Source organism: Meriones unguiculatus, chromosome 14 (genome assembly GCF_030254825.1).
Source record: "Meriones unguiculatus strain TT.TT164.6M chromosome 14, Bangor_MerUng_6.1, whole genome shotgun sequence".
Taxonomy (NCBI): domain Eukaryota; kingdom Metazoa; phylum Chordata; class Mammalia; order Rodentia; family Muridae; genus Meriones; species Meriones unguiculatus.
The window spans coordinates 14,486,928-14,509,978 of record NC_083361.1 but is presented as its reverse complement, the minus strand read 5'-3'; the positions used below and the strand labels follow the sequence as shown (position 1 = coordinate 14,509,978).

Sequence of the window (23,051 nt, the reverse complement as noted above, 5' to 3'; positions counted from 1 at the left end):
ACACCCCAGAGTGTGGGAGGACAGACCTGGGAAAGAGTGAGGGTGATCGAGCAGCAGGAAGGAGTGCTAACGTCAGATTCCTCCGTGCTCACGGGGCTGTTCATGAGAAGGGTGCTCTGTGCACGGTGAGTGAGAAGAGGCTTAAACCCTGGGGGAGGCTTCGCCAGGTTTGAATTTTATTTTGTGTGTGTGTGTATGTACGCACAGTTTGAGCCCTGGGAACCTGAGGCTTTTGTGAGCTGCTGGGACCGGAACTCTAGTGCTCTTAAGCACTGAGACATCTCTCTAGCCCTGGATTTAATTATATATATGTAATTTCTAGTTCTGGGTAGGTGTGAGTGTATATGGGGTGTGCATGTGAATGCCAGTGCTCAAGGAGGTCGGAGGTGCCAGATCCCCCGGAACTGGAGTTTTAGAAGCCATTCCTCGTGGGTGCTAGGCACCAACCTCAGGTCCTCTGCAGAGCAGTACGTGCTCTCGGCTTCTGAGTCATCTCTTTAGCCTCATCTGTCTTTTTTGAAAAAGACATTTTCATTGCATTTATTATTTATACAAAATAATGGGCTCCATTCTGGTATTTTCACACATTAAATCACGTACTTTGATTATACTCACATACTCTACAGCCCTCTCTCACCTCTGCTGCTGGTCCCCGTCTTCTTCCTAAACAGACCCCTTGCCCCTTTCTTGTCCTTTAAAAAATGTAGATCCAATAGAGGAGAGAGGACAGGTTACATCTGCCTTTCCAGGTCTGGTTAGTTTCTGTTAACATGATGATCCCAGTCCCATCTATTTTCCTGGAAATGACATAATTCCATCCTTGTTAATGGAATAATAATAATAAAATACTCTATTGCATGTAGAGACCATAGTTTTCTTTTCTTTTTTTTTTGGGGGGGGGGGTTTGGGGTTTTGTTTTCAAGACAGGGTTTCTGTGTATAGCCTTTGCTGTTCTGGATGCGCTTTGTAGACCAGGCTGTCCTGGAACTCACAGAGATCCACCTGTCTCTGCCTTCCTGGAGAGCTGGGATTGCAGGCGTGCACCATCGGGCCTATCTCTCTCTTCCTCCTCCTCCTCTTGGATGCATTTGGTGCGTTTGTGGTTGTGCAGATGTGCTCATCTGTGCATGTGTATTTGGGAGCTCGGGGCTGACACTGGGCGTCTTCCTCTATAAGTCTTCATTTTATTTTTTGAGGCAAGGTCTCTCACTGAATCTATGGTTGACCACATCTGCTAGACTGGCTTTCCAGGAAGCCCACCCGCCACCTGCCAGGATCCTTCTCTGTCCCAAGCGCTAGGGTTACAGGCGTGGGCTGCCACACTCGGCTTTTACAGGTGTTCCGGATCTGAACTCAAATCCCCATGCTTGCAGGGCAAGTACTGTACCCACCAAAGTCATTTCCCCAACCCTTCAAGGCTTTCTTTTTCTAGTTTATTATTAGAGCTGCTTAGTTAGAGTACAAAGCAGTGGACAGACAAAGCAGTGTGACACCGTCACATATATAAATTTACCTTTATTATATGTAATTTCAGGATGGTCCCCCGTCCTTGGCTGTTGTGTGTAGCGCAGTGATACATGCGGCTCTACAGGTGTCTCTTTCCTGTACTGACCGAGCTTCCTTTGCTATATCGTGTCATAGTGCTGTCAGGTTTTGAGGGAAGCTCCATACCGATTTTCAGCGCGGCTGCTGGGTGCGTGGCTGGGTAGCGGGAGTCAGTGGATGACCCTGATCCCCATGTCCTCTCAGTGAGGCAAGAGCCATGCCTTGAGGAGAGAAGAGAAGTTGAAGAGTCAGCCATGCAGTGTCTCGCAGCGTTGGGTTGATGGATACCACATAGACATCACCTTGAGCCAACTTGAAGTGAAGTGAGACCCTCTGGAGACTCGTGCAGAGGGGGACTGGGGTAGCAATGTTCAGAGGGAGCAGGAAAGACAGAGGCAACAATGAGTCTCCCCTTCTAGACAGGCTTCTGGAGGTAAAGGGACATGGCTGCTTGGGACATGGCTGTCCCCGGCAGAGCCCAGTGGGAGAGGTGGGTGAGCAAGTATCAGTCCTGTGATGGAGAGTGGAGCCCAGAACGAATGAGGTGGGTAGGGGTGGCTGCCAGGCTGCCGGGCAGTGAGAACGTGAAATGGTCCTGGTGAGTGTCTCTGTGAGGTCAAAGGGTTGTCATGTTGCAGGAACTGGACAAGCAATGGGACAGATAGAGGGCAGGAACGGTGAGGGAGCAGCTGACTTAGAGATCCAAGTGGGTATGGTGATGGGTGAGCCTTCAGGAGGTCTGAGGTTTGTACCTGGGGATATGGCCCAGAGGGCAGAGTCGGTTGGAGGTGACATCAGGACCTCTAGGCTCTGAGAGTCCAGCTCTGTTCTCTAAGCTCTGTCCCTCACAAGTATAAACACAGTCATTTGCTCGGAGGCATGGCCTGGCACAGGACATCTGAAGGCTCCCAGTATGTCACAAAGTGAAGCCTTGAGGACAGAGACCAAGTTTTTACAGAGTAAAGCACACAGGGGACCAGCGAAGCTCCCTGGGGCTGGCACTGCTCAGTCACAGCCAGGGAAGGGGCTCTGAGTGGACCAGCGGCCCGGACTTCAATGTTCTGGAAGGATGGAAACGTGCCCTTGTCTCCCAGAATGAGATTGTGGGCTGCTCCCGCAGTCCTTTAGCCTGTCCTGCATTGCAGAATATTGCCACTAGAGGGAGAGCTGTGCTCATATTTGCAGAGACTGGCCATCCAAGGCGCTGTTCGCTCAGCTTTGGCTTCTTTTTCTTTACGACTGTCTGGACCGGTTCAGATTCTGAAACCACAGACTCCGCTACTGGGTTATATGGTCTCGGCGGAGTAACTTAAAAGTTCTGTGATGTGTTTTCAACAGCCTTAAAACGGACACAGAGAAAAAGTGGGCAGTGAGGTAGTGCTGATCCCAGCTCTGAGGAGGCTGCATCAGAATAGTGAGTTTGAGGCCAGATCCTGCCTTTGGGCCTCTGCCACCAGGAGAGAGCCGCAGGAGGCAAAGAGGTAGTTGGTGCTGGCCCAAACTTTGGGAGTCCGATCCTCAGTGGTTTATTTCAGGCCTATTTAAACACAGCACGCTTTAATAAAACATTAACCTGGCGGTAACTCAACCCAGTGTGCACAATAAAGGTTAAGGCACGGCCACACCAAAACTCTGTAAAGCACACGTGCGTCTCTCCTACGGGTGGGGTCTATAGACGAACTCCAGGGGACGCCTTCCCTAGAGATAGCTTCCACAGATGGACGAGCTCCCGATAAGGGTCTGGAGGAGGATCCGGTGTGGTCTCAGCCACAGAGACAGCGCGGAACTCACCGGCCCCCTTAATCATGTCTGCTCCCGGCCTTCTGCTTATGCATCCCTCCCTTTGAAGAGGAACCCACGTGGTTAAAGCTCCTGGTTCCTTAGTGCTTACCTGTGGGCACAAGGGCCTCAGCACCTCCCGCACCCAGGCTGTGTGTTCACGCAGAGGTAGGATGCATGATGATCTCTGGCCACCCCACTCCCACTGCCCGGTTCTGGTGGATGTCCCCCGCCCCATCCGAAGTAGGAGGCTTTCCGGCTGGTCCTTCTGAATCCCCTTCCCCCACAGCCTGTTGTTTTCCATACACACCCCAACCGTTCTCTGTTCAAACCCTTCCACAGTTCTATGTCCTTCAGAGTTACAAGCCAAGGCTTCCGGTGGCCCCATCACCCCTCACTGCCCCTGCTGCCCCAGCCCCAGCTCTCGTCAACGCCGAACACCCCAAACAGGCTCTGACTGCAGGGCCTCCGCACTAGCTATTTCCTTGACCTGGCTCTCCTGTCTGCATGTCCCTTCCCACCCCTCGTTCAAGTCTCTGCTCAGAGACCACTGCCTCTGTGAGGACTTCCCAGCATGCCCCCTTTTCCTGCTCACTTTAAGGCCTTGACCTGTATCATTTACTTCCGCCTCCTGTTTGTCACTGTCTTTCTTCACTTAGAGCGGAAGCTCAGCAAGGGCAGGGATTTTTCCGTGTTGTTAGTTGCAAACTCGCAACTGAGGACTTAATAAATACTTGGGGGTGCGCTGTAGCTCGGTGGTAGAGTGCTTGTCTTCCAGGGCGGAGACCCTGAATTAGATTCCCAGAACTGCAAAAGGAAAAAAAAAAAAAAAAGATAAAGAAGTATTATCCTGGCTGCACATGGTAGGGCAGGTCCTTAATCCCAGCACTTGGGAGGCAGAGGCAGGCAGATTTCTGAATTCGAGGCTAGGCCGGTCGGAGGGTGAGTTCCAGGCCAGTGAGACTCTGTATCAACAACAGCAGCAACAACAAGAAAGAAAGAAAGAAAGAAAAAAAGAAAGAAAGAAAGAAAGAAAAGAAAAAAAGGAAGGAAGTATATGCCTGTTGGGTGAGTGGGTGAATAAATGCAGCAGAAGCAATTGTTGTATCAGATGCCCCAGCCAGGCCTGAGCGGGATGCCATGGGCGCCACCAGGCCTGTCAGCACAGAAGCATAGAGCCTGCCTTTGGGGCTGAACGTGGTGTGGTGGTCAGCGTCTTGAAGCTTTCCGTCTGCTCGTCTTTGACTCTGTGACTGAAGGCTGACAGGACCCTCCTACTGGGAACTAAATTGCGATGGATCACTGTCAGGGTGTGCCTAGGCACCTGTCCCGCAAACGTCCCCATGCCTAGGAGAGGATGGTATTAAACAGAAGGGAAACCCACCAGGAAAAAAGATGCTAGAGGAGAGTCTTCCGCCCTGCATTCCGAGCATAGAGCGATGCAGGTCAGCCCCCTGGGCTCTGTGACTGGCACAGGTACATTTGTGGAGGTCAGCCTTTGTGTCCGCTGGAGCTGGCAGTCCTGGAGTAATCTTGGATCCCCACGTTAGAGAGGACCTTGAGCCTCAGACAAGTCCTGGTGACACCTGGGCGGTGCCTGTATCTCACTCCCTGCCCTCCATTCTGGCTAAACCCTCATACCTCCCCAGCCACTAGAATTCAAGCCATTTCTCTGGGATCCACTTAATTAGCCAAGCATATTAACTCCCACAAGGCTTCTCCTCCCCCCCTAATTAACTCGCTTAATTAGGGCTTGCAGGCCCAGCTCCTCCCAGCCCCCTCCAGCTCCCACCCCTGCCTGTCTCTTCCAGGCCCTGGCTCAGCCAAGCCTCCAACAGGCTGGGAATGGGGCAGCTGTTGCCTGAACGCCTTCAGCACCCAGGCCTTCACCCCATATCCTACTCCCCCTCACGGATACCAGGACCCTGCCTTTTGTAGCAGCAGCACAAGGGCAGAGATAAAAACAGGTCAGGGCAGTGGATGGAATGAGAGGAAATGGAATGAGATGAGCCTGAACCGGGTGGCAAGGAGGGCTAGGGGTCATTGGGCTGGGGAACATGAGAGGATGCCAAGGCCTGGACCCTGGAGGCACTATGGGTTTGAGTCCCAGGCTGTGGGAAAGCTCACATAGCCTCCCTTCTCTCTGCTCCTGATGTAAAGGGAAAGCCCCTTTGTAAAGAGGCCTGGCGGGGTACAAAGGTGCTAGTACGTATACAACGTGGCCTGCCACAAATCTGTGTCTATTCAGTAAGTACGTGGCTTTGAGAAGAAGGTAGGGGTTGGGGTTTGAGTAATTGAAGGAAGGGTGGGGCTAGCCGGGGAAGTACCACCCCTGGGTTTAGGGTCTGGAGTGTTCCAGGAACAGGCTGGGCCCGGGAGAAAGGAGGGTCTTGCAGACCTGTGATTCCCAACACTATGGAGGCTGGATCAGGGTGAGCAAGTTTGAGGCTAGCCTGGACGACGTTGGGAGGCTCTGCCTCAAGAGCAAAGACAGGGATTGGGGAAGCTCACCTGGGTCAGATGATCCGGTGTTTAATTCACTCCCAGATTTTAACCAGTTTAGAAACCCACGTTCATCCAGGTGGTGGTGCACACCTTTAATCCCAGGCAGGCAGATCTGTAAGTTCAAGGCCAGCCTGGTCTACAAAGTGAGTTCCAGGACAGGCAAGGATAGGTCCAAGCCTTCAGGCACACCAGGTGTCAGGGGGTTCAGATAATGACAAGGTTTGTCCCCACCTCTTGCTTCTGTTTCTGCTGTGCTGGTGTCATCCTCTGGAGGCTGTCCCCGGCAGGGCGACTCCAGGCTTATGCTCAGACTTTCACTGTGGCCTGCCTGGAGCCAGACACCCATCTCAGAAAGGGTGCCTGTGGCTAGGGAAAGGTGGGGCTGGTCCAAAGAGTCAGATACCCTCTTCATCAGATCCCCTGAGTAAGGAAGGGTATGGCAGGGAATGTAGGTTCCTGAAGGGAAACTGGGGGTCTGGGAGCAGACGGTGTGGACAGATGCTAGGTAACGGAGACTGTGCTGCTTGCAGGGCGTGGGCATCGTGCCAAGCTCGGGAAAGTTCCAAATGCAGGCATGTGAGGCAGTCCCTGCCAGGCCCCACCCAGATGTCCTTGGCCTCCTTCCCAGCTTTTCCTGCATCTTCATCTCTTTTCCTAAGGGCTTTCTGGTTCCACCTCCATCCCTACTCCCACCCCAGCAGCTCTGCCTTAGGGATGTGACCAGCATGTCCTACACTGTCAGGGTTCCTCAGTGGCGTTGGCTGTGTGTGTTTGTTCTGCAGTGGTGGCGGGCTCCGTGATACACACACACCGTGCCTGTGCTTCCTGCTGTCTTTCTGCTCCCCTCCCCGAGGTCACCTGCCAGGTGAAGGAGAAAGGACTTACTCAACCCTTAGTCTCAGGGTCTGTTTCAGAGAACTCAAACTAGGACAGCACTGAAGCCACCTCCGTGCCCCAAGCCTCCAGGGATGTATACCAGACACAGCTGATCCCCTACAGATGTCTGCCGTGGTGCTGTGCCCCTGTTCCCAGGTGTCAGTTTTCCAGGAGCAGGGACTGAGAGCTCGAGAGTCTAGGTCTTAGCTGGGGAACTACAGAGATGCAGTGAACATGGCCCGGGTCGGGCCCCATCAGGTGCCCGTTCCCTCCTTCCCCAAAGGATCCTAGCTGCATCCTAGCCTTAAGGGTACAGCCGCTATCTATCACTATGGCGACCAGAAGGCAGGATGGTAGGGGCCAACAGTGCCAAGGTCTCCCCATTCCTGGTGCTTCTCACAGCATGACCAATGACATCATCCTGAGTGCTTGCTTTGTATTTCATTTTATTTTATTTTTGAGGCAGAGTCTCACTTCATAGTCAAGGCTAGCCTTGAACTAGTGACACATCTCTTGCTACAGCTTCTGAAACAATAAGGTTATAAGTGGGAGCCTCCCCACTCGGCTTTCTCCAGGTAGTTGTAGGACCTGGCTTTAGGAACCATAGACTCACAGAGTGGAGAAGCTCTGGATGATGCTCAGGTTCACGGCAAGTTCAAGACCAGTGAGGGCTGTATGAGACTCTGTCTAAAATGAAAGAAGGAAAGGGAGGAAGGAAGGGGGACCTTTGATCCCAGCACTTGGGAGGCTGAGATAAGAGGAAGGATGGTGAGTTCTGGTATATATATGGGGAGACTATGTCTTAAGGGGGAAAAAAAAATCACACTTATCAAAACTTCCATAGAATAATGTTCAATTGTTTTGGAAAACGTGTAGTTGTGCTGAGTGGAAAACACCACGGAGGCCAGTGCTAACCGTTTATCATCTCTGCATCCCTTATTTTTTACTAAGAAACGAACCATACCCAACATGAGTCCCGTCAGACCCCTCCCTCCCAATCCCAGATCTTGAAATTATTCTACGAGCAGCCACCTCCCTTCTCCCCCCCCCCCCCCCCCCCCATCACAGACACTCTTCTGCCTCTGGCTGGCTCGGCAGCAAGGAGCAGAGTTCCTGGCTCAAAGCACAGCAGGCCCGCAGAACCACAGAGAAGCAGGTCTTTGCTCCAACTGCATCACACGGCACTTGTCAGCATCAGTGGCTTTCTGCTGGCCACCCACGGTCGCAGTTGTATTTTCGCATGGAGGAACGCTGCTGGAACACTCTGCAGCTCCCGTGGGATGCATTCCAAGCAGAGATTTCAGAGACCCGCTGCTGCCCCGAGTCACTGCCCTCTGGCTGCTCCCTTTCTCTCTGAGCCACCCCGGGTTCTGGTGGAGCCCTAGCTCAGCTGATTGGCTCTGTCCTCAGGGGGCCCTGGATGTTTCTGCTCCAGTTGCTTATATTTTCCTTATCTGTGCACCCAAATGACACCATGTCTGTCATCTTAAACCTAATTTGTTCCCTGAAATACTCAGTCACCGGTGTCACCTGGGTCCTTGATCCATTAAGCTTTGTGAGCTGGTCACCTGGCCGTTCAGAGGAGGGGGCTCTTCCTTAGTCACAGGGGTCAACAACTCAGGACTGCCTCTGTATAACCACTGGGAAAAGCACAGAAGGAGCCTGAAATGCCCCGGTGCTACCCCGCCCCCAGCATGGAGATGACCAATGTACCAAACACATGCTCTTCCAAGGTCACTCGCTACAGCCTGTAGCATCTCCCAGACTTAACTTTGAATGTTGTGATGCCAAGTTCTAGAGCACAGACTTTTGTGATTCCTCCTCTAATCTCTCCTCCCCCCCCCAACTCCCCAAGAAGTAGAAACTTGACTCAGCCACAGGGAGGGTGCTTAGTAATCAATCAACACCCCCCCCCCCCAGGTTTCCTGGCCTCCTGAGTTTCCTGGTGCAAGAAGCAGTCCTAGATGCCCCGGGGCATTCACCATTGTTGCCTTGGTGCTGGGCCCCTGTAATCCCAGCACCTGAAGGCGGAAGCAGGAAGACCTTTAAAGCCAGTTTGAGCTACATGGCAAGGCAGTGTTTCCAACAAAACAAAGCAGAGAGACAAAACAAAACTGATTTCATGACTGAAGAGAGCAGTGTGTTTGGTCAGGGAAATCAGCATGGAGATCTGTTTTCAAATATTCTGTGCAGCTGTGGAAACCAAGGCTAAGTTTTATCTTCACGTTTTCCCTATTCAAATCGCAGCTTTGATTGGCACATTTCTAGGAGTCAAGGACAAAGGACCACAGCATTTGAGTCAGCTGCCTCGTTCCTCTGCTCAGATAGGCCGAGCTGGTTCCGCCTGTGAAACACAGGCCAAGATGGGGGTCACACACACCAGCAACTCACTGCAGAAAATGCTTGGGAAGGGAACTAGAGGAGGCTTGGGCAAGTGTCAGGTTGCAAGAGACCTAACAACTGAAGGCCGAGGCTGCAGAGGGCAACACTGGGCAGCAAGAGCCTACAATGCTTCCTTTATTTTCATTCAAACCATTGCATGGGGTAAGGAGGGTGGGCTCTACCCTGGAGGGCACAGGGAATGCTTGGCAAGTTCATGGCCAGTGGGAACCCTGGGACCTTAAAGGAGCCTTGCGTCCAGGAAGCAGACGGGGGAGACTCTTCTGTGCTCCCTTTGGGTCGGTTTCACAGCTTCTGCTGCCGGTGATGGTTGATCGCAGTCCCAGACGGCAAGGTCTCAGTGCAGAAGATCAGGCCATCATCTTCCACCACTTGCACAATTCCATGGATCCCATGAGCCTCCTCCTAGGTGGAAACTCTGAAGAGGATGACGAGAGGACAAGCTGTGCTCCCTCCACCTTGCTATAGGCAGTTGGGAGCCATAGCAGGCTCTCATCCCCCCTCTCCCAACCTTCTCCCTGACTTCACTAAGGCTTGAGTTGGGTGTGACCCAGAGAGGTTACCCAGAGAGACCACCCAACCCCTAGTCCTAACAACTCCAAGTGCTTGGCTTGATTAATTTACTTTTTCTTTTTTGGGTTTTAGAGACAGGGTTTCTCTGTGTAGCCCTGGCTGTCCATGAACTTGCTCTGTAGACCAGGCTGGCCTCAAACTCAGAGTTCCACCTGCCTCTATCTCCTGAGTGGTGGGATTAAAAGTGTACGCCACCACAGCCCAGCTGCTTGGCTTTCATCATCAACAGAAACCCCAGATTCTGCATTTTTTTTTTTTTTTTTTTAGGAAACTGTGAGCCCACAGTTTCCTAGCTTGTATTTAAGAACAGTACGTGTTTTCCTACAAGAGTACTTTGCCTATGGAAATCAGGACTTCCCACTCTGCATTTCTGAGACAGCAACTGGGGAGGGATTCCCCACAATGCTTTTTGGTAAACCCTTTCCAATTGCATTGTGGGCAACCGAGGCCCCAGATGAGGAACTGGGGAAGGTTTTGCAGGAGGAAGCCTTGAACTGGGTAACTCTTGACGACTGTTAGTCAGATGTCTGTGGCTATAGCAAAACACCTGTGATCGCAGAATTATAAAGAAGAAAGCTTTGTTTTGGCCCAAAGTTTTGGAGACTTTAACCATTTGTTTGCCCCTGTTGATTTGGGGCCTTTGACAAGGTAGTGTACCACAGTTGGATCACGTGGGAGAGGGAGCCTGTTTACAACATGACCAGGAACAAAAAAGAAAGAAAAGTGATCCACAACTCTGTGAGAGCATGGCCTCAAATTACCTGAAACCTCCCACTAGGCCCCACCTGTGAAGGTTCCCATCACTAGTCAGTAGCAAGTAGCACAGAGCTTTAGGACCAAGCTTTTCTTTCTGTTCTAAAAGGTATGTTTTAATTATTTGATTTTCCTTTATGAGTGTGTTGCCTGTGTGTATGTGTGCACCACTTGCATGCCCTAGAAGGCCGAAAGAGGGCATCAGATCCCCTGGGACTGAAGTTACAGTTATGAACTACCATCGGGTGCTGGGAATTGAAAACTGGGTCCTCTGGAAGTGCAGCCAATGCTCTTAACCAACGAGCCACCTCTCCAGCCCAATGGACGAGCTTTTGATAGAAGCCTTTGGGGGACATTTAAGAGCCAAGCTATAGCAATAACCATGACCAAAAACATGCCAATGCCTGTTTCTTTGAATGAGGAAGTACTCTCTAAGCTCTAGTGTCTGAAGACTCAGTTATCAGATGGAGAACACCCTTTCTCTTCCAATCTTCAGTGCTTACACCCAGTCACTCACCCAATTTGCTTCTTTGGAGCACTAACACCTTACTTGGTGAGTATTAGGACAATGTCAGAGCCAGCCTGAAAGCCCTAACGTGGGTAGGATGAATCGGAAGAGGGCAGGCAGCCAAGTGATTGTTTTGGAGGGTAATTTGTGTGGAAAACAGGAGACAAGGGGAATGGTGTATCAGATGGAAGGAACCCAATGTACAGAGATGTGGAGAAGGAAGAAAGGGGGTGTTCCAGAAGAACTTGCCGATGCCAAGGCTGGGTGGAGAAGAGAGGTTCCCGGGAGTGATGGGGTAAGCAGGCACTGGATGCTGACTGCCTTGACCACAGGGTGCCTTTGTTAGGGTTTCTACTGCTGTGAGGAGACGCCATGAGCATGGCAACTCTTATAACGGAAACAGTTAATTGGGGCTGGCTTACTGTTCAAAAGTTTAGTCCATTATCATCATGGCAGGAAACACGGTGGCACGACACAGACATGGTGCCGAAGAGGTGGCTGAGAGTTCTACATCTGGATCTGCAGGCAACAGGAAGAGAGAGTGTCACTGGGCCTCAGCTTGAGCATTTGAAACCCTAAAGCCCACCCCCTAGTGACACACTTCCTCCAACAAGGCCACACCTCCTAACTGTGCCACTTTCTATGAACCTATGGGGGCCGTCTTCATTCAAATGGCCTCACTTCTCCGTGGTGACGAGGGTTGGCTTTACCCAGGAGGGAACAAGGAATGCTTGGCAAATTCATAAGGGTTACAACCCAGTCGAAATTGCATTCAACAGAGCTGGTGGCCACAAAGGGCTTGGCTTTCAGAAAACTGAATTTAGGTTAAGGAAGGAGGAAGGTGAGCGAGTAATTATAAGTAGTAGCATTGATAGTGCAAGCTGCCAAGAAAGTCTGTGCACCAGTTTGTTTGTTTTTTTTTCCCCCAGTTCTGGCGATCCAGTCCAGGGCCTTCCACATGCCAGGACTGAGCCCATCTCTGGTTCCTGTCAGCAAGTTATCCAACTTGTGTGTGTGTGTGTGTGTGTGTGTGTGTGTGTGGTCAAAAGTTGACATTATCAAGTGTATTATTCAGTCACTCCTCAGCTTATCTACTTTTTGTGGGTGTATGTATGTGTGGTGTGAACACGTGTGTGTTTGCATGTCTGTGGGTACACAAGCTCGTGAGTGCATGTGGAGAAAAAGGTTAACGGAAGGATTTTTTCTTAGCTGTTTTCCGCTTTGTATACTGATGTATGGTTTCTTACTTGAACCCACAGCTCAGGTATTTGGCTATTCTTGCAGTCAGCTTGCTCTGTGGGGCCTGTCTGGTTCCTAAGTGCCGGGTCTGCTATATTGCCCAGCATTGATGTGAGCCCCGAGGATCTGAACCCTGGTCTCTAGACTTGAGGAAAGCAGTTTTTCGGCAGCATCTCACTCACCTCCCCATCTCCCTTTCTTTTTTTCTTTCGAGATCGGGTCTTTCACTGAGCCTGGCGCTCACTGTGGGTGTAAGAGGACTGAACTCAGGTCCTCATGCTTGCCTGACAAGCACTTAGCAAACCATCTTCCCAGCTGCACCTAAGGTTCCTTAAGTTTGCGATACCCGGCTCCAAAAGTTCTAGAAGCAGAGTGGTTGGCAAGAACAATCTGATCAGAGAGTGAAAGGAGGGGGCGATTCTGGGTATGTCGGGGGCTTTTTCCACGCAGAAAATAGTGTGCTTCAGGGATGAAGCTCGGAAGAGCGACGGGGCCTCCGGAAGGATGCGTCGTTTCCACTCAGTCGCCATCTCTGCTTGTCTTCCCCACCTGCATCCAGGCTACCAGTTTCCGGTTAATGAACAAAGCTCTTCGCACCCGGGTGGCTCTGCACAGCTGCCGCCTCGGCCAGGAACCCCCTTTCTTCCGTCCTGCTTATACACCTTTCTAACCAACCGTTTCTTAAATCCTCACCGCCTCCGTACGGCAGGGCTCGCAAGCTCGGCCTGAGGTCTCGTGGAAATCGGATGTATAGGTGGAAGGATGAATGGGCAGACAGGCGGGTGAACAGATGGACCGGTGGTTGAATGAGTGAGTGCATTCGGAATAGAAGGGCTCGGATTTATTTTCCTTCTTTGAAACGGATCCAGGCTCCGCCCCGCGAGCACAGACTGAAATAGTCTGGGACAGTCTGGCCCCTCGGGGACCAAGCAGCTGGACCAGGTGACCCTCTGCGACTCCCCCGAGCCCTCTCTAACCTCGTTCTGGACCCCTCGCGGGCTCTGACCTAGAAAAGAAGCTCGAAGCGCGGCAGGCAGGGCCGGCGCTAGGACCCGGCGTGGCCGGAAAGCGGGCGGGGCAAGGAGCGGCTCCCGCGGTGGGGGGCAGGACCAGGCCCGCGGCGCCCGGCGGGAGGGCGCGGCGGGAGTGCGCGTGCGCGGGGCGCGCGCCCGGCGCGGCGGACAAAGGCGCGCGAGGCGGAGGGCGGAGCGGCGGGCGGGCAGGTACGCGCCGGCGGGAGGCGGAGCCGCGAGGCCGCGATGGAGCGCAGCCCGGGCGGGCGCTGGTGCTGGAGCCCGAGCGCCGGGCGGAGCGGGAGCCGGAGCCGCAGCCTCAGCCCGCGCCAGGCCGGGGCAGGAGCCCGCAGGGTCGGGCTGCTCGTAGCGGCGGCGCCCGAGCCCCCCAGCGGCTGAGCGCTGACCTCCAGCCCCGCGGGCGGCCGCCGCTCCGACCCGGGCCCCCCCAAGATCTGGTCGCTGCAACCGCACACCTCAAGACACGGAGAGACCCTGCCTCGGGGCGCTAGTCCTTCCCGCTGCTCCGGCCCACGGGGACCCCCAAACCCAGGACAGCGAGATCCTCTTGCCGACGGGAGGCAGCGGGCACCCCAAAGCCCCGGGACCCGGGCCACCGAGTCCCTTGCGACGCCCTCTGCGTCCCGGCTCATGGTAGTGGTGGTGCCCTGAGCCCCTCTCGGGCCGGGCTGACGAAGACCGACACGGCGCCCAGGCCCCCTGCCGCGGCGTCCCCGCGGCCCCAGCCCAGGTAAGTGCGACCCAGGTGAGGGGCGTCAGGTGAGTGGCACCGAGGTCCCCAGAGCCCTGCAGGTGGGGAAGGAAGTACGGAGTGCGCGCTCCCCCGCCTCAGCGTCGCCATGGAGCCGAAGCTGAAGGACGTCTCTTTGTGTCTCGCTTGGAGGAGCCGCCCCCTCCTCCTCTCCCTTCCCCCAACCTCACCCCCACCCTGAGATTTGGGCATAGCCCCGGACCCCTGGAGAGAGTAGTTGCGGTGCCCCGGAGAGGGGGAAGAGCGTGGAGAGTCTCCCTCCTAAAGCAAGCCTGGGGCGTTAGACCTTAGGTCCTTGAAGAATAAGGAGATACAGATATCCCTCCCCAAAAGGCCAGGCTGAGTTGAGTGAACCCCTCCCCAAGGAAAGAGAAAATTAGGGGCACCCACAGGTGAGAGGTGCCTGCATTCCGCAGCTCTGGGTGACAGCTGGGGCTTTGGGTGTGTGCCTTTGTCTGAGAGGGCAGGGAAGGGGCGTGTTTGAGAGAATGAGTGGAAATCTCTTTATTTTCTCTCACTCCCATACCCCAGCTTGGGTCTCAGTGGGGCTCTTGACCGAGGCCCTCTTTTTGATCCCTGCAGAACAGGGAGAGGTCAAGCCCTCTCAAAGTGAAAAGCGAGTTTTTGGGGAGGGGAGGTACCCTGAGTGAAGGAGCCATTTCAGGTCAGAGCACCTTTCTGTCCCTCTAAGTCCCAAGGACAGCAACCCTGAGTCCCTTACCTTTGCCTGACCCTGGGAACAGCTAGGGCCAAGTCTGGGATTGGGACATTGTGTCCTCTACAAATGAAGGAGTGAGTCTGGGTTCTTGCTTAAGCTTTCCAAAGCATCTGCAAAGAAAAAGGCCCTCCACGAAGTCCTAAACACCAGGACCCAGGGGAAGCTGGAAGATCCTGCTGGTGTTGTTCCCTGAGAGAGGGCAGGAAGGTTTTCTTAGCTTTCCACCCACAGGCAGTGGTGCAGAGGCCAGTGGACAGGCTGGGGAAGGCAGGACCCTGGGCACGGAGACCTCTAGAAGTTCCTTTGTTCATTCATTTATTCATTCATTGAAACCTCTACCATGTCTGAAGTTCCAACCCTGGAGTCTGGGGCTTTCATTCTTCTTTTCCTGATGATCTGGCTTCAGATCCCTGGGCTGTTCTGTTTGTCCAGAAGGTGCTGTCAGGACCAGGCACCCACCCTTGTCCCCCATCCATGAGACACCTGATCCCCCATTTCGGACTTGAGCAGCTGATGCCTTCCCATCGACCACTGCCTGGACTCCACCCTGCTGCTGGCTTTGCCCCACGAGTGTGGATGTAGCCTGGGTCAGCACTCCTGCAAAGTCAAGGGCGGCCAAGGCAGTCACCCCCAGAAGAGGATGTGCGGAAGCCAGTTGCCCTGAAGACTGGGTGACCTTGATCAAGCCTGTGGCATTTCCCAGAAAGAATGACAGTAAACCATATACTCTCCAGCCAGCATGGTGGATACAGATTGAAGTCAGAATATCAGAAGCTTTTAGGTGTGTCCTAACGGTCTTGGAAGTTTATTTTGTGCCGTGGGTTGGAGCTCGGGACTTTGTCACACACCCCACAGGCAAGGAAGTCAAAGCAGAGGCTGGAGAGCAGAGGTTCAAATGACTATGAAAGTACCATTATGAGGCCAGAAGGGCACCGCTAGGGAAGGCTTTCTTTTCTTGCTAACCTGCCGGGCTCCCCATAGAGTAGCCCTTATAAAGTAGTCTGGCGGCCCAGCTCTCTGTAGCTTGCCCTAATTTACGTTCCAGGCACCCCCACTACACCTGGCTCGTCTCCATGTCTCTAATCCTCTATCATATAAAATACCCCTGACCCAGAACCCCGCTCTAGGGTCCCTCGGCAGCTGTTTCTACCCCTACCTCCCTCTTCGTTCCGGCTTGGATCGGGCACATAGCAGAGAGCCCAGTCTGGGATGTTGGTAGCTGGGCAGCTTAGAGACGGTGGCATATGTCTTTGCACTGTGAGGCTGTGCATCCAGGCCCGGCTTCAGGAGTCAGGGCCTGCCTTGTTCTGGTCACACCGGCAACTGTTGAACCTACAGCCTGATGTCCTCACATTGGGAAAATACAGCCTAGAGCCCTCGTTTTGCTGACCAGTCTATTTCACATGTCTGCATTTGTTATTGGTGCTCAAACATTTTTGGGAGATTTCACATGTAAATGCTGATTCGGGGATCCTGTTGAAAAACCAGGGGATGCAGCAACCTCAGGCCCAAAGCCAGAGAATGGCCAGCTTGTTTGGGTAGGACACATGCTCCCAGCTGTCCCAAGAACTCCCTACCTGCTCTTTACTGATGGGAACTTACGGCCTTGCTGCTGACCTCCAGGTCTGCAGGGCAGAGTGGAAGCTGGGAACTGATTGCTCCGCAGTGGCTGTTCATAGGCGTGTGCTCCCTGACAGCCCCCAAGGCAGGATTCAGACGGACAGAGTGACCATCAGGGTTTGTTAAGGTCAGTAGTGAGGAGAGCCGGGACTTCAGACTGGTCCCACAGAAGGCTCTCCAAGCTTCCTCTTCTCTGGCTTTCCAGGATTGAGTTCTGTGCTTTGAACAGGTGGCCCAGGTTGAACACTGGGCAGAGGATGGTGCTCATGTCTGCCATGTGCAAGGGTTCCATCACTAAAGCAAACAGAACAGAGTAACCTTGTCCTGCCCCAGCTTCTGACATTCCCTAAACATGACGCTGATAGCTGTTGCCAAATAACTGGGCCAGAGCCAGAGGCCAGCACCAGGTCCCAGCCACGGGCCTTGGCATCGGAAGGTTTGACCTCTTCCTGGAGCAAGGTCTGCTGTAGCCCGAGGTCAGAAGAGATGGCGTGTGGAGAGCACCAGCTCTGGACTTACCCTGTGTTTGGGATGCACTTAGTACTTTGGGCTTCAGTTTATTTATCTATAAAATAATACTGTTAGAGTGGACTAAAAGCAGAAAGGAGCCTAGGCCAGGGGCTGCCTCATAGAATGAGGCCAAGGGGCACTGCAGGGTTAGGCTGGATTTCCTTTGGGAGCTGCTCTAGGAAATGTTGGGCTGGGGGGGTCCAGTCACTGAAATGCAGGAGTTGGCAGGGCTGAAGAGCGCAGAGTTAGGGAGCAAAGAGGACTCTTGGCGTCTTCCTAGAGCCCTGCAGGAGGCAGGTCTGTGGGATTAGCTCTGGGTCCTAGGGAGAAAGGCCCCGATTGTCCCTTTTCTCTCCAGGGGAAGGGCTCAGTGACAGGTCGCCAAAGGCTTTCTGCCCCGCGAAGTAGACCCTCCTGGTCTAGAGGGGTCAAAGTCCCCTTTCCTGGCCACCCCTTTCTTCCTTTTTGTCATACCCCTGCCACTCTAGCTCCTCCTTTACCCGTGAAGCTATGGTATTAATGTCGGGCTTGGAAGGAGCCGGTGAAGGAGTTTTTACTGTTAGTCCGTAGTGCCAGGCTCTGGACAAATTTTCGTTTTACCTGTAGACCAACACTGCGTTGAGCCCATGACAGGACTTGAGCCCCACTCTGTGTTCACCAAGTGTTTGTGTTGAACTGGCACCAGCTGCCCATCCAGTGACTAATCTGACCTTGATTAGTCAGTTCTCAGGGCCTGTGTTTGCTGACTGCAGAAGGGGTGTTCGGTGCTCCCAACAGTGTAGGTGGGGTGAGGGGTTCCTTGAGGAAGGCTTTAGCTCTGTCTTCTACGCTCTATTGCCATGTGCAGATGAGCTGATCCCAGCCAGGGGACCTGCTGTGACTTTCCACAGCCCTAGCATCCTTCCCTGCAGCTTGAACAGTTGCTAGAGGGTTCCAGAATATACCAGCTGCTTCCGGGTAGGAGAATGGGCAGGGCAGGGCTCGGCTGGAAATCCTAGAACCACCTCTTCCACTTGTCAGACCTGAGCGGATGATCCCTGAAGACGGAACAAAACTCTACCCATTGGGCCCAGCTGTGCAGCCTTGGGCAAGGTCCCTAACCTCTGTGCCTCAGATCTCTCTTCTGTAAGAAAGAATCCTAGCACTCATCTTGGGGGCCTGTTGGGAGGGCTGAGTGAATGGATGTCTGTAAAGTGCTATGAATAGCACCTGCAGTACCCCCAAGGTTTACCTTTAATATCAGTCCTCAAATGCCCTGAGCAGACAGGGATGGCAGCTCCACGTTTAGAGATAAAGTGGGTCCCTGGCCTGCCATGGTGACCCACAATTTTGATCCCCGTACTCAGGAGACAGAGGCAAGCAGATCTGTCGTCTCTTAAGTTTGAGGCTAGCCTGGTCTAATAGTGAACTCCAGCCCAGTCAAAACTACATTGTGAGACCCTGTCTGAAAAAAGGAAAAAAAGTGGGGCTGTGCGGTGAAGGGCTTCCCTGAGGCCTTCTCCACCGTGGGGTTCAGGATAGGTAAAGGTCGCTTTTATCTCACACCCAGCACGAGGCTTGGTGGGGTTCTGAAGTTCTCCGGGACTTCACCCGGGGACCAGTGTGTTCCAGGGTGCTGCAGCCCAGTTGCACCATAGTCTCCTAAGGCAAGGCCTGGGTCAGGGCCACATGCTGTGCCTCGCCCCTCAGGGAACAAGTCTCAGCTTCTTTGAGAGGAGGGGAAGCCACTTCCTGTCATGTCTTCCCACTTCCTCCAGGACAGTGGTCACCCTTCCTCACTGTAGCCCAACCCCCATCTGCTCACCTTTTAGCCCTCAGCACCTGCATAGTCCCACTTTGGGCCTCTGCCCTGTGTCCTCTGCTGTCCCAGCACAGTGTCCCCAGGCTTTGGTTCCTTGCTGAGGTCTGTACTGCCATACTTGGCAGCTTCCTTCTCCGTGCTCCCTGGCAGTTCCCCTGGGATGGCACCTTGCCTGACGTGCGTCTGTTTCACCATCAATGCCTTGGCTACGGCACTGCCCAGTGTAAGCTCTCAAGCCCAGGCTGCACAGCTCTCAGGTATTCTCAGATACGGGGGTGGGGGGTCAGGGCCGAGCACACAGTGAGTGCACAACGTGTCTTTATGAAATGGGTTAGGATCAGACAAATCGTCTCTAAGACATGACTACTTAATCTTCTCTTTGTGCCTCAGTTTCCTTGGCTGTAAGGACATAAAACACTTCTCCCAAGGGTATTTGAGGTTTAAATGAGTCAGTGTGTCTAAAACAATTTTAAATGGCTTGTAAGTGGTGGCTCTTGTAGATACCTGAACCTGAACCATTCTATACCCGTTTCCTCTTTTTGGAGCCCAGGACATGTCAGACAAGTACTCTGCCACTGAGCCACCACTCTAGCTCTTACACCTGTTTAACTGGAAGAAACAGACTCAAGAGGACAAGCAGCTTGCACAGGACCCTCTGGCTAGGAATGGTAGCGAACACCCGAGCCTTGGTATAGGTTGCTATGCTGGCTGCAGGCTTGCTTGTCCCTCTGTAGCTCAGAGGAGACCTGGGGCTGGGGAGCAGCTCCGTTCTCCAGAGAGCCTCTGCTCACTCAGCTATCTCTCTAGCAGTCACCAATTATTCACTGGGACCAACCTAGCCAAGGCCACTGGGCCATCAACCAATGGTGGATGATCTCTGTGCCAAGTCCTGAGTGCTAGGCTGCCTGCATCTTTCAAGTGATGAGTTTAGGGTCTTTAAGAATCACCAATTTAAATGGCCACCAAGGTTTTGTCTAGGGAGGGGGTGGGCTGCCAGTTAGAAGAGACAGAGGCAGGCTCTAAGTCAGACCTGGAGACTCACAGCATAGTGATCTCTAGTTGGCCTTGGTGGCAAGGACAGTGAAGAACATTGTATCTCGTGGCTTGACCCAGGAATACTTTTTAAGTCTCCTGTTTCCGGATCTGACAGATGGGGAGGGTGAGCCCTGTGATCACAGACCTTTCTTGCCGTAGATGGTTCAGGAGTAAGATTTAGCAGCAGAAAGATGGCCTCTGTGTGTGGAATAGAAGGGCAAATTTGCCCGCACAGACAGCGGGAGTACTAGACCGCAGGTCCCTCTGTCTGGCCAGTTCTTACCAAGTGTCTGCCTCTCGCCAGGCAATTAAGAAATGCCTTAGCTCTCACTGCATGCAGCCCACTGTGTTCAATGGGCACTCCAAGCCCTGTCCCACTGATGAGCAAACAAGCATCAGTAGGAAGCACAACCTACCCAAGGTCACATTGCTAAGAAGGGACAATGTCAGGATTTGCACTCAGAAGGGGAGACATTGAATACCCTCTTCTGCTACTTTTTGGACCACAACACCGTGCTTGAAAGGTTATGCATGATTATCAAAGGACTGGGACAATCCAGGCATGGTGGCTGTTTGTCTGTGCACACAGCAGTCAGGAAGAAGAAGATTTTGAGTTTGAGGTCAGCTTGGGCTATTTAACAGCAAGACCTTGACTCAAAAGATAAGACAAAGGAATCCCATGGTTTCCTTGAGTCCTGACCCCCAAGCGTTGGATGCAGAAACAGGCATGTCCTACCATGACTCTCCTGGCAGTGAGCAGGAGAGTCCGAGAGCAGGCAGATTGTGGTCCTGGGTAAGCCAGTGTGGAGGTGGGGAGGCCGTTCAGGAGCAGAGACTGTGATGCCTGTCCTGGGACAGAGGGGACCTTGCTGAGTGCAGGCTGTATGGCGTGGCATCCCTTGGGATGCCATCCTGGTGCTGCTGGACTGTTAGGGCAGGCTTCTCATTTGCTTGTCCTCTTCTCATCCTCGAACAGCACCTGGCACCTGCCACCTTGCCTCCTTCAGCTGTTCCTTCTGCTCCCTAGCCCATGCAGGGTTATGCCTGGTAGTTTCATCCTTCCTTTCTTCCTCTCTCAGTCCCCATCTCCCCAAGAGACTCAGTTGCTCACTCAACAGATGTTTACCAAGCACCTGCCTTGTGCCAGGTACCATGCCAGCTCCCGGGAACTCCACAGTGAACAAGACCAGGCCATAAAAATCCCTGCCCTCTGGGTGCTTCAGTTCGAGTGGGAGAAAGCCATAGTTAATAGATGTCATCATAGTCGGTAAATTATGTAATGCATTCAGAGGTGCTACGTTCCACTGGGGAGAAATAGAGCAAGGTGCGGGGGAGGGAAGGGCGGGATGTGGCTCTGGGCTGGAAGGTGTCACCCAAGTAGAACACTGAGGAAAGAGCCATGTGGACATAGAGCTGTCCAGGCAGAAGGAACAGTCCCAGGCTGTTAATTGTCAGGATGTCCGTCTGGGGCTCTGCAAAAATTCCAAACCCACCCACCCACTTACAGGCCCATTTCTAGAAGCGATGTACAGATCTACACTTGGATCCATTGAGTGTCGAATTACTTCTGCACAAGGCCACCTAACTTTTTATAGCAATAGTAGAAAGCTGGACGCATCTTGGGTGTCTACTGCGAGGTCTTTGGCAATGGGCACTGGAGATCCAGCTCTGTAGTTTCCCCATCCCTGGCTGGCTGGCTCCTTACTCTGTTGTCCCCACTACTCTCTCCCTTCAGTAGGTACTTAGCTAGTCTTCAGTGGGTGCTGTCCAGGCCTGTGGTGCTGAACATGGGTTGAAGGGAGACCCGGGGCCCAGAGCTGAAGACTGAGAGTGAAGAAGAGGATGTGGAGCCTAAGAAGCGAAGGATTCAGTCCTGGACCTGTGGTTGATAGGCTGTGTGCTGTGGGCAGGCTGCTGTGAGCCTCTGTGTCCTGCTCCGTAAAGGACTTGCCACAGAGATTAAATGGCAAAATAAATGGTAATTTCTACCACTTCGCTTTAGAGACAGCAAAGCAGTGGGTGAGCTCGGATCACAGGATGATAATGCCTGGAACTACTGCTTCCTGGATGGATGATTTTGCTGTAATGATGGGACCAAGCTGGGCCTGGTGGTATCTGCTTATCACTCTAGCTACATGGGAGTCTGAGGCAGGAGGGTCAAAAGCTTGAGGACAGCCTGGACTACATAGCAAGACTCTTGTTTTAAAATAAAAAGGCCTGGGAGTAAAGCACTTGCTCGGGCTCTATCCCTAGCATCAAACACAGAAAAAAAGACACCACCAGTGCCTCTTTTTCCTCATTTGTAAATTGGAGTCAGTAATAGTCCCCACGCTATGAGACAATGTAAGGGTTCGGTGGGTCCGTAGGTACCAGCTCATGATCGTCACTTTCTGTTGGTACCTGTAGCCTGTTTATCCCCAGCAACCAGTGCTCCTTGCAGCTGCTCCCCTCATGCCACCTAGGCTTGAGACTGTTAGAGGGTGACAGCACTTGACTCCCAAAGACTTCCTGGCTCCTGACCCAGCCTGCCACCGACCTGTGCCTCTGGCCATCAGTCTGTCCATCTGCAGAATGGGACCAACAGCCCTTCATGTGGTGCTAGAAAGATAACTGTGTGCCTGCAGGGTCACACTCAGGAAAGCCAAGATATAAAAAGTTACAACTTTCCAAACACGTAAGGAATTATTCACCGGCATTTGTCACCCCCTGGCTCAGTGCTGGGAATAGCAAGATGATTAAGGCAGGGGCTGGCTTTCAAGGAGCTTGTGGCTTTCTCGCTATGTTTTAGGTACACTTGTCTGGAAGTCTAGCTTGAGAGTTATATAAACCCAATCAGCTGTCTTAATAAAGCCAGAACAGAAATCCATTGATTCATGAAATAAATGTTCAGGAGAATAACTGGCCCTAGGCAGGCCTCGTCAGCACATCTTCGCTGCTTCCCTGTCAGGCAGGTTTCCCCCTTGGTGTGGCCAGACATCCCCTAACAGCTGTAGCTCTGTGTCCTTACCTCAGTCTCACACCCAGAGTGCAGGATGCTGTTTCTCCACAGCTCCAGCAGAAGTCCCAGGGCCTACCCACAGTGGGTCACCTTTGGGCACATGTCCATCTTGAGGCAGATGGAATAATGGACCCATGGGCCGGGGAGGCTGGGGTTAGGCCTGTCCATAATCACAGTGCGGAGGACACCCTTGTGAAATACATGGGCAGAGGGCAGGGCTGCCATCCAAAGAATGGGAAACAGGTTGAGCATCAAGGAGCTTCGGGAGCACAGTAAGGCCAAATGGGGCCTGCACCTGTAATCCTAGCACTTGGGAGGTGGAGGCAGGAGGATGGTGAGTTCAGTGCCACCCCGCTAAGCTCCACTCTCAAAAAAACAGTCAAGTGAATAAAACTCCATTGCAGCT

At 53.0% G+C, this 23,051-nt stretch overlaps 2 protein-coding genes and 1 long non-coding RNA gene across 6 annotated transcripts in view; 1 reads left to right on the top strand and 2 right to left on the bottom strand.

The window, feature by feature from the left end:
* Nucleotides 1-23,051, top strand: part of Sbk1 (SH3 domain binding kinase 1) — a 41,139-nt gene that overhangs the window by 8,035 nt on the left and 10,053 nt on the right. Inside the window, exons 1-2 of one of the 4 annotated variants that reach the window (XM_060366856.1) lie at nucleotides 13,383-13,942; nucleotides 15,114-15,462. The exons of 1 other annotated variant lie outside the window; for it this stretch is intronic. The gene's annotated coding sequence lies outside the window, so the exon portion shown is untranslated. Of the gene's footprint in view, nucleotides 1-13,382; nucleotides 13,943-15,087; nucleotides 15,463-23,051 lie in introns of those variants that run through there. 2 more of the 4 variants (XM_060366857.1, XM_021635873.2) reach the window with 2 other exon arrangements.
* Nucleotides 1,560-4,859, bottom strand: LOC132647022 (uncharacterized). The gene is made up of 3 exons (XR_009585309.1): nucleotides 4,709-4,859; nucleotides 3,920-4,131; nucleotides 1,560-2,884 (listed from the first exon to the last, which is right to left on the bottom strand). It is a non-coding gene; the product is annotated as an uncharacterized LOC132647022 (long non-coding RNA).
* Nucleotides 8,942-13,844, bottom strand: LOC132646974 (atherin-like). The gene is made up of 4 exons (XM_060366202.1): nucleotides 13,727-13,844; nucleotides 12,872-13,667; nucleotides 11,362-11,458; nucleotides 8,942-9,523 (listed from the first exon to the last, which is right to left on the bottom strand). Exons 1-3 carry the CDS (start codon nucleotides 13,842-13,844, stop codon nucleotides 11,365-11,367), a joined length of 1,008 nt encoding a protein of 335 aa, XP_060222185.1. The 3' UTR covers nucleotides 8,942-9,523; nucleotides 11,362-11,364.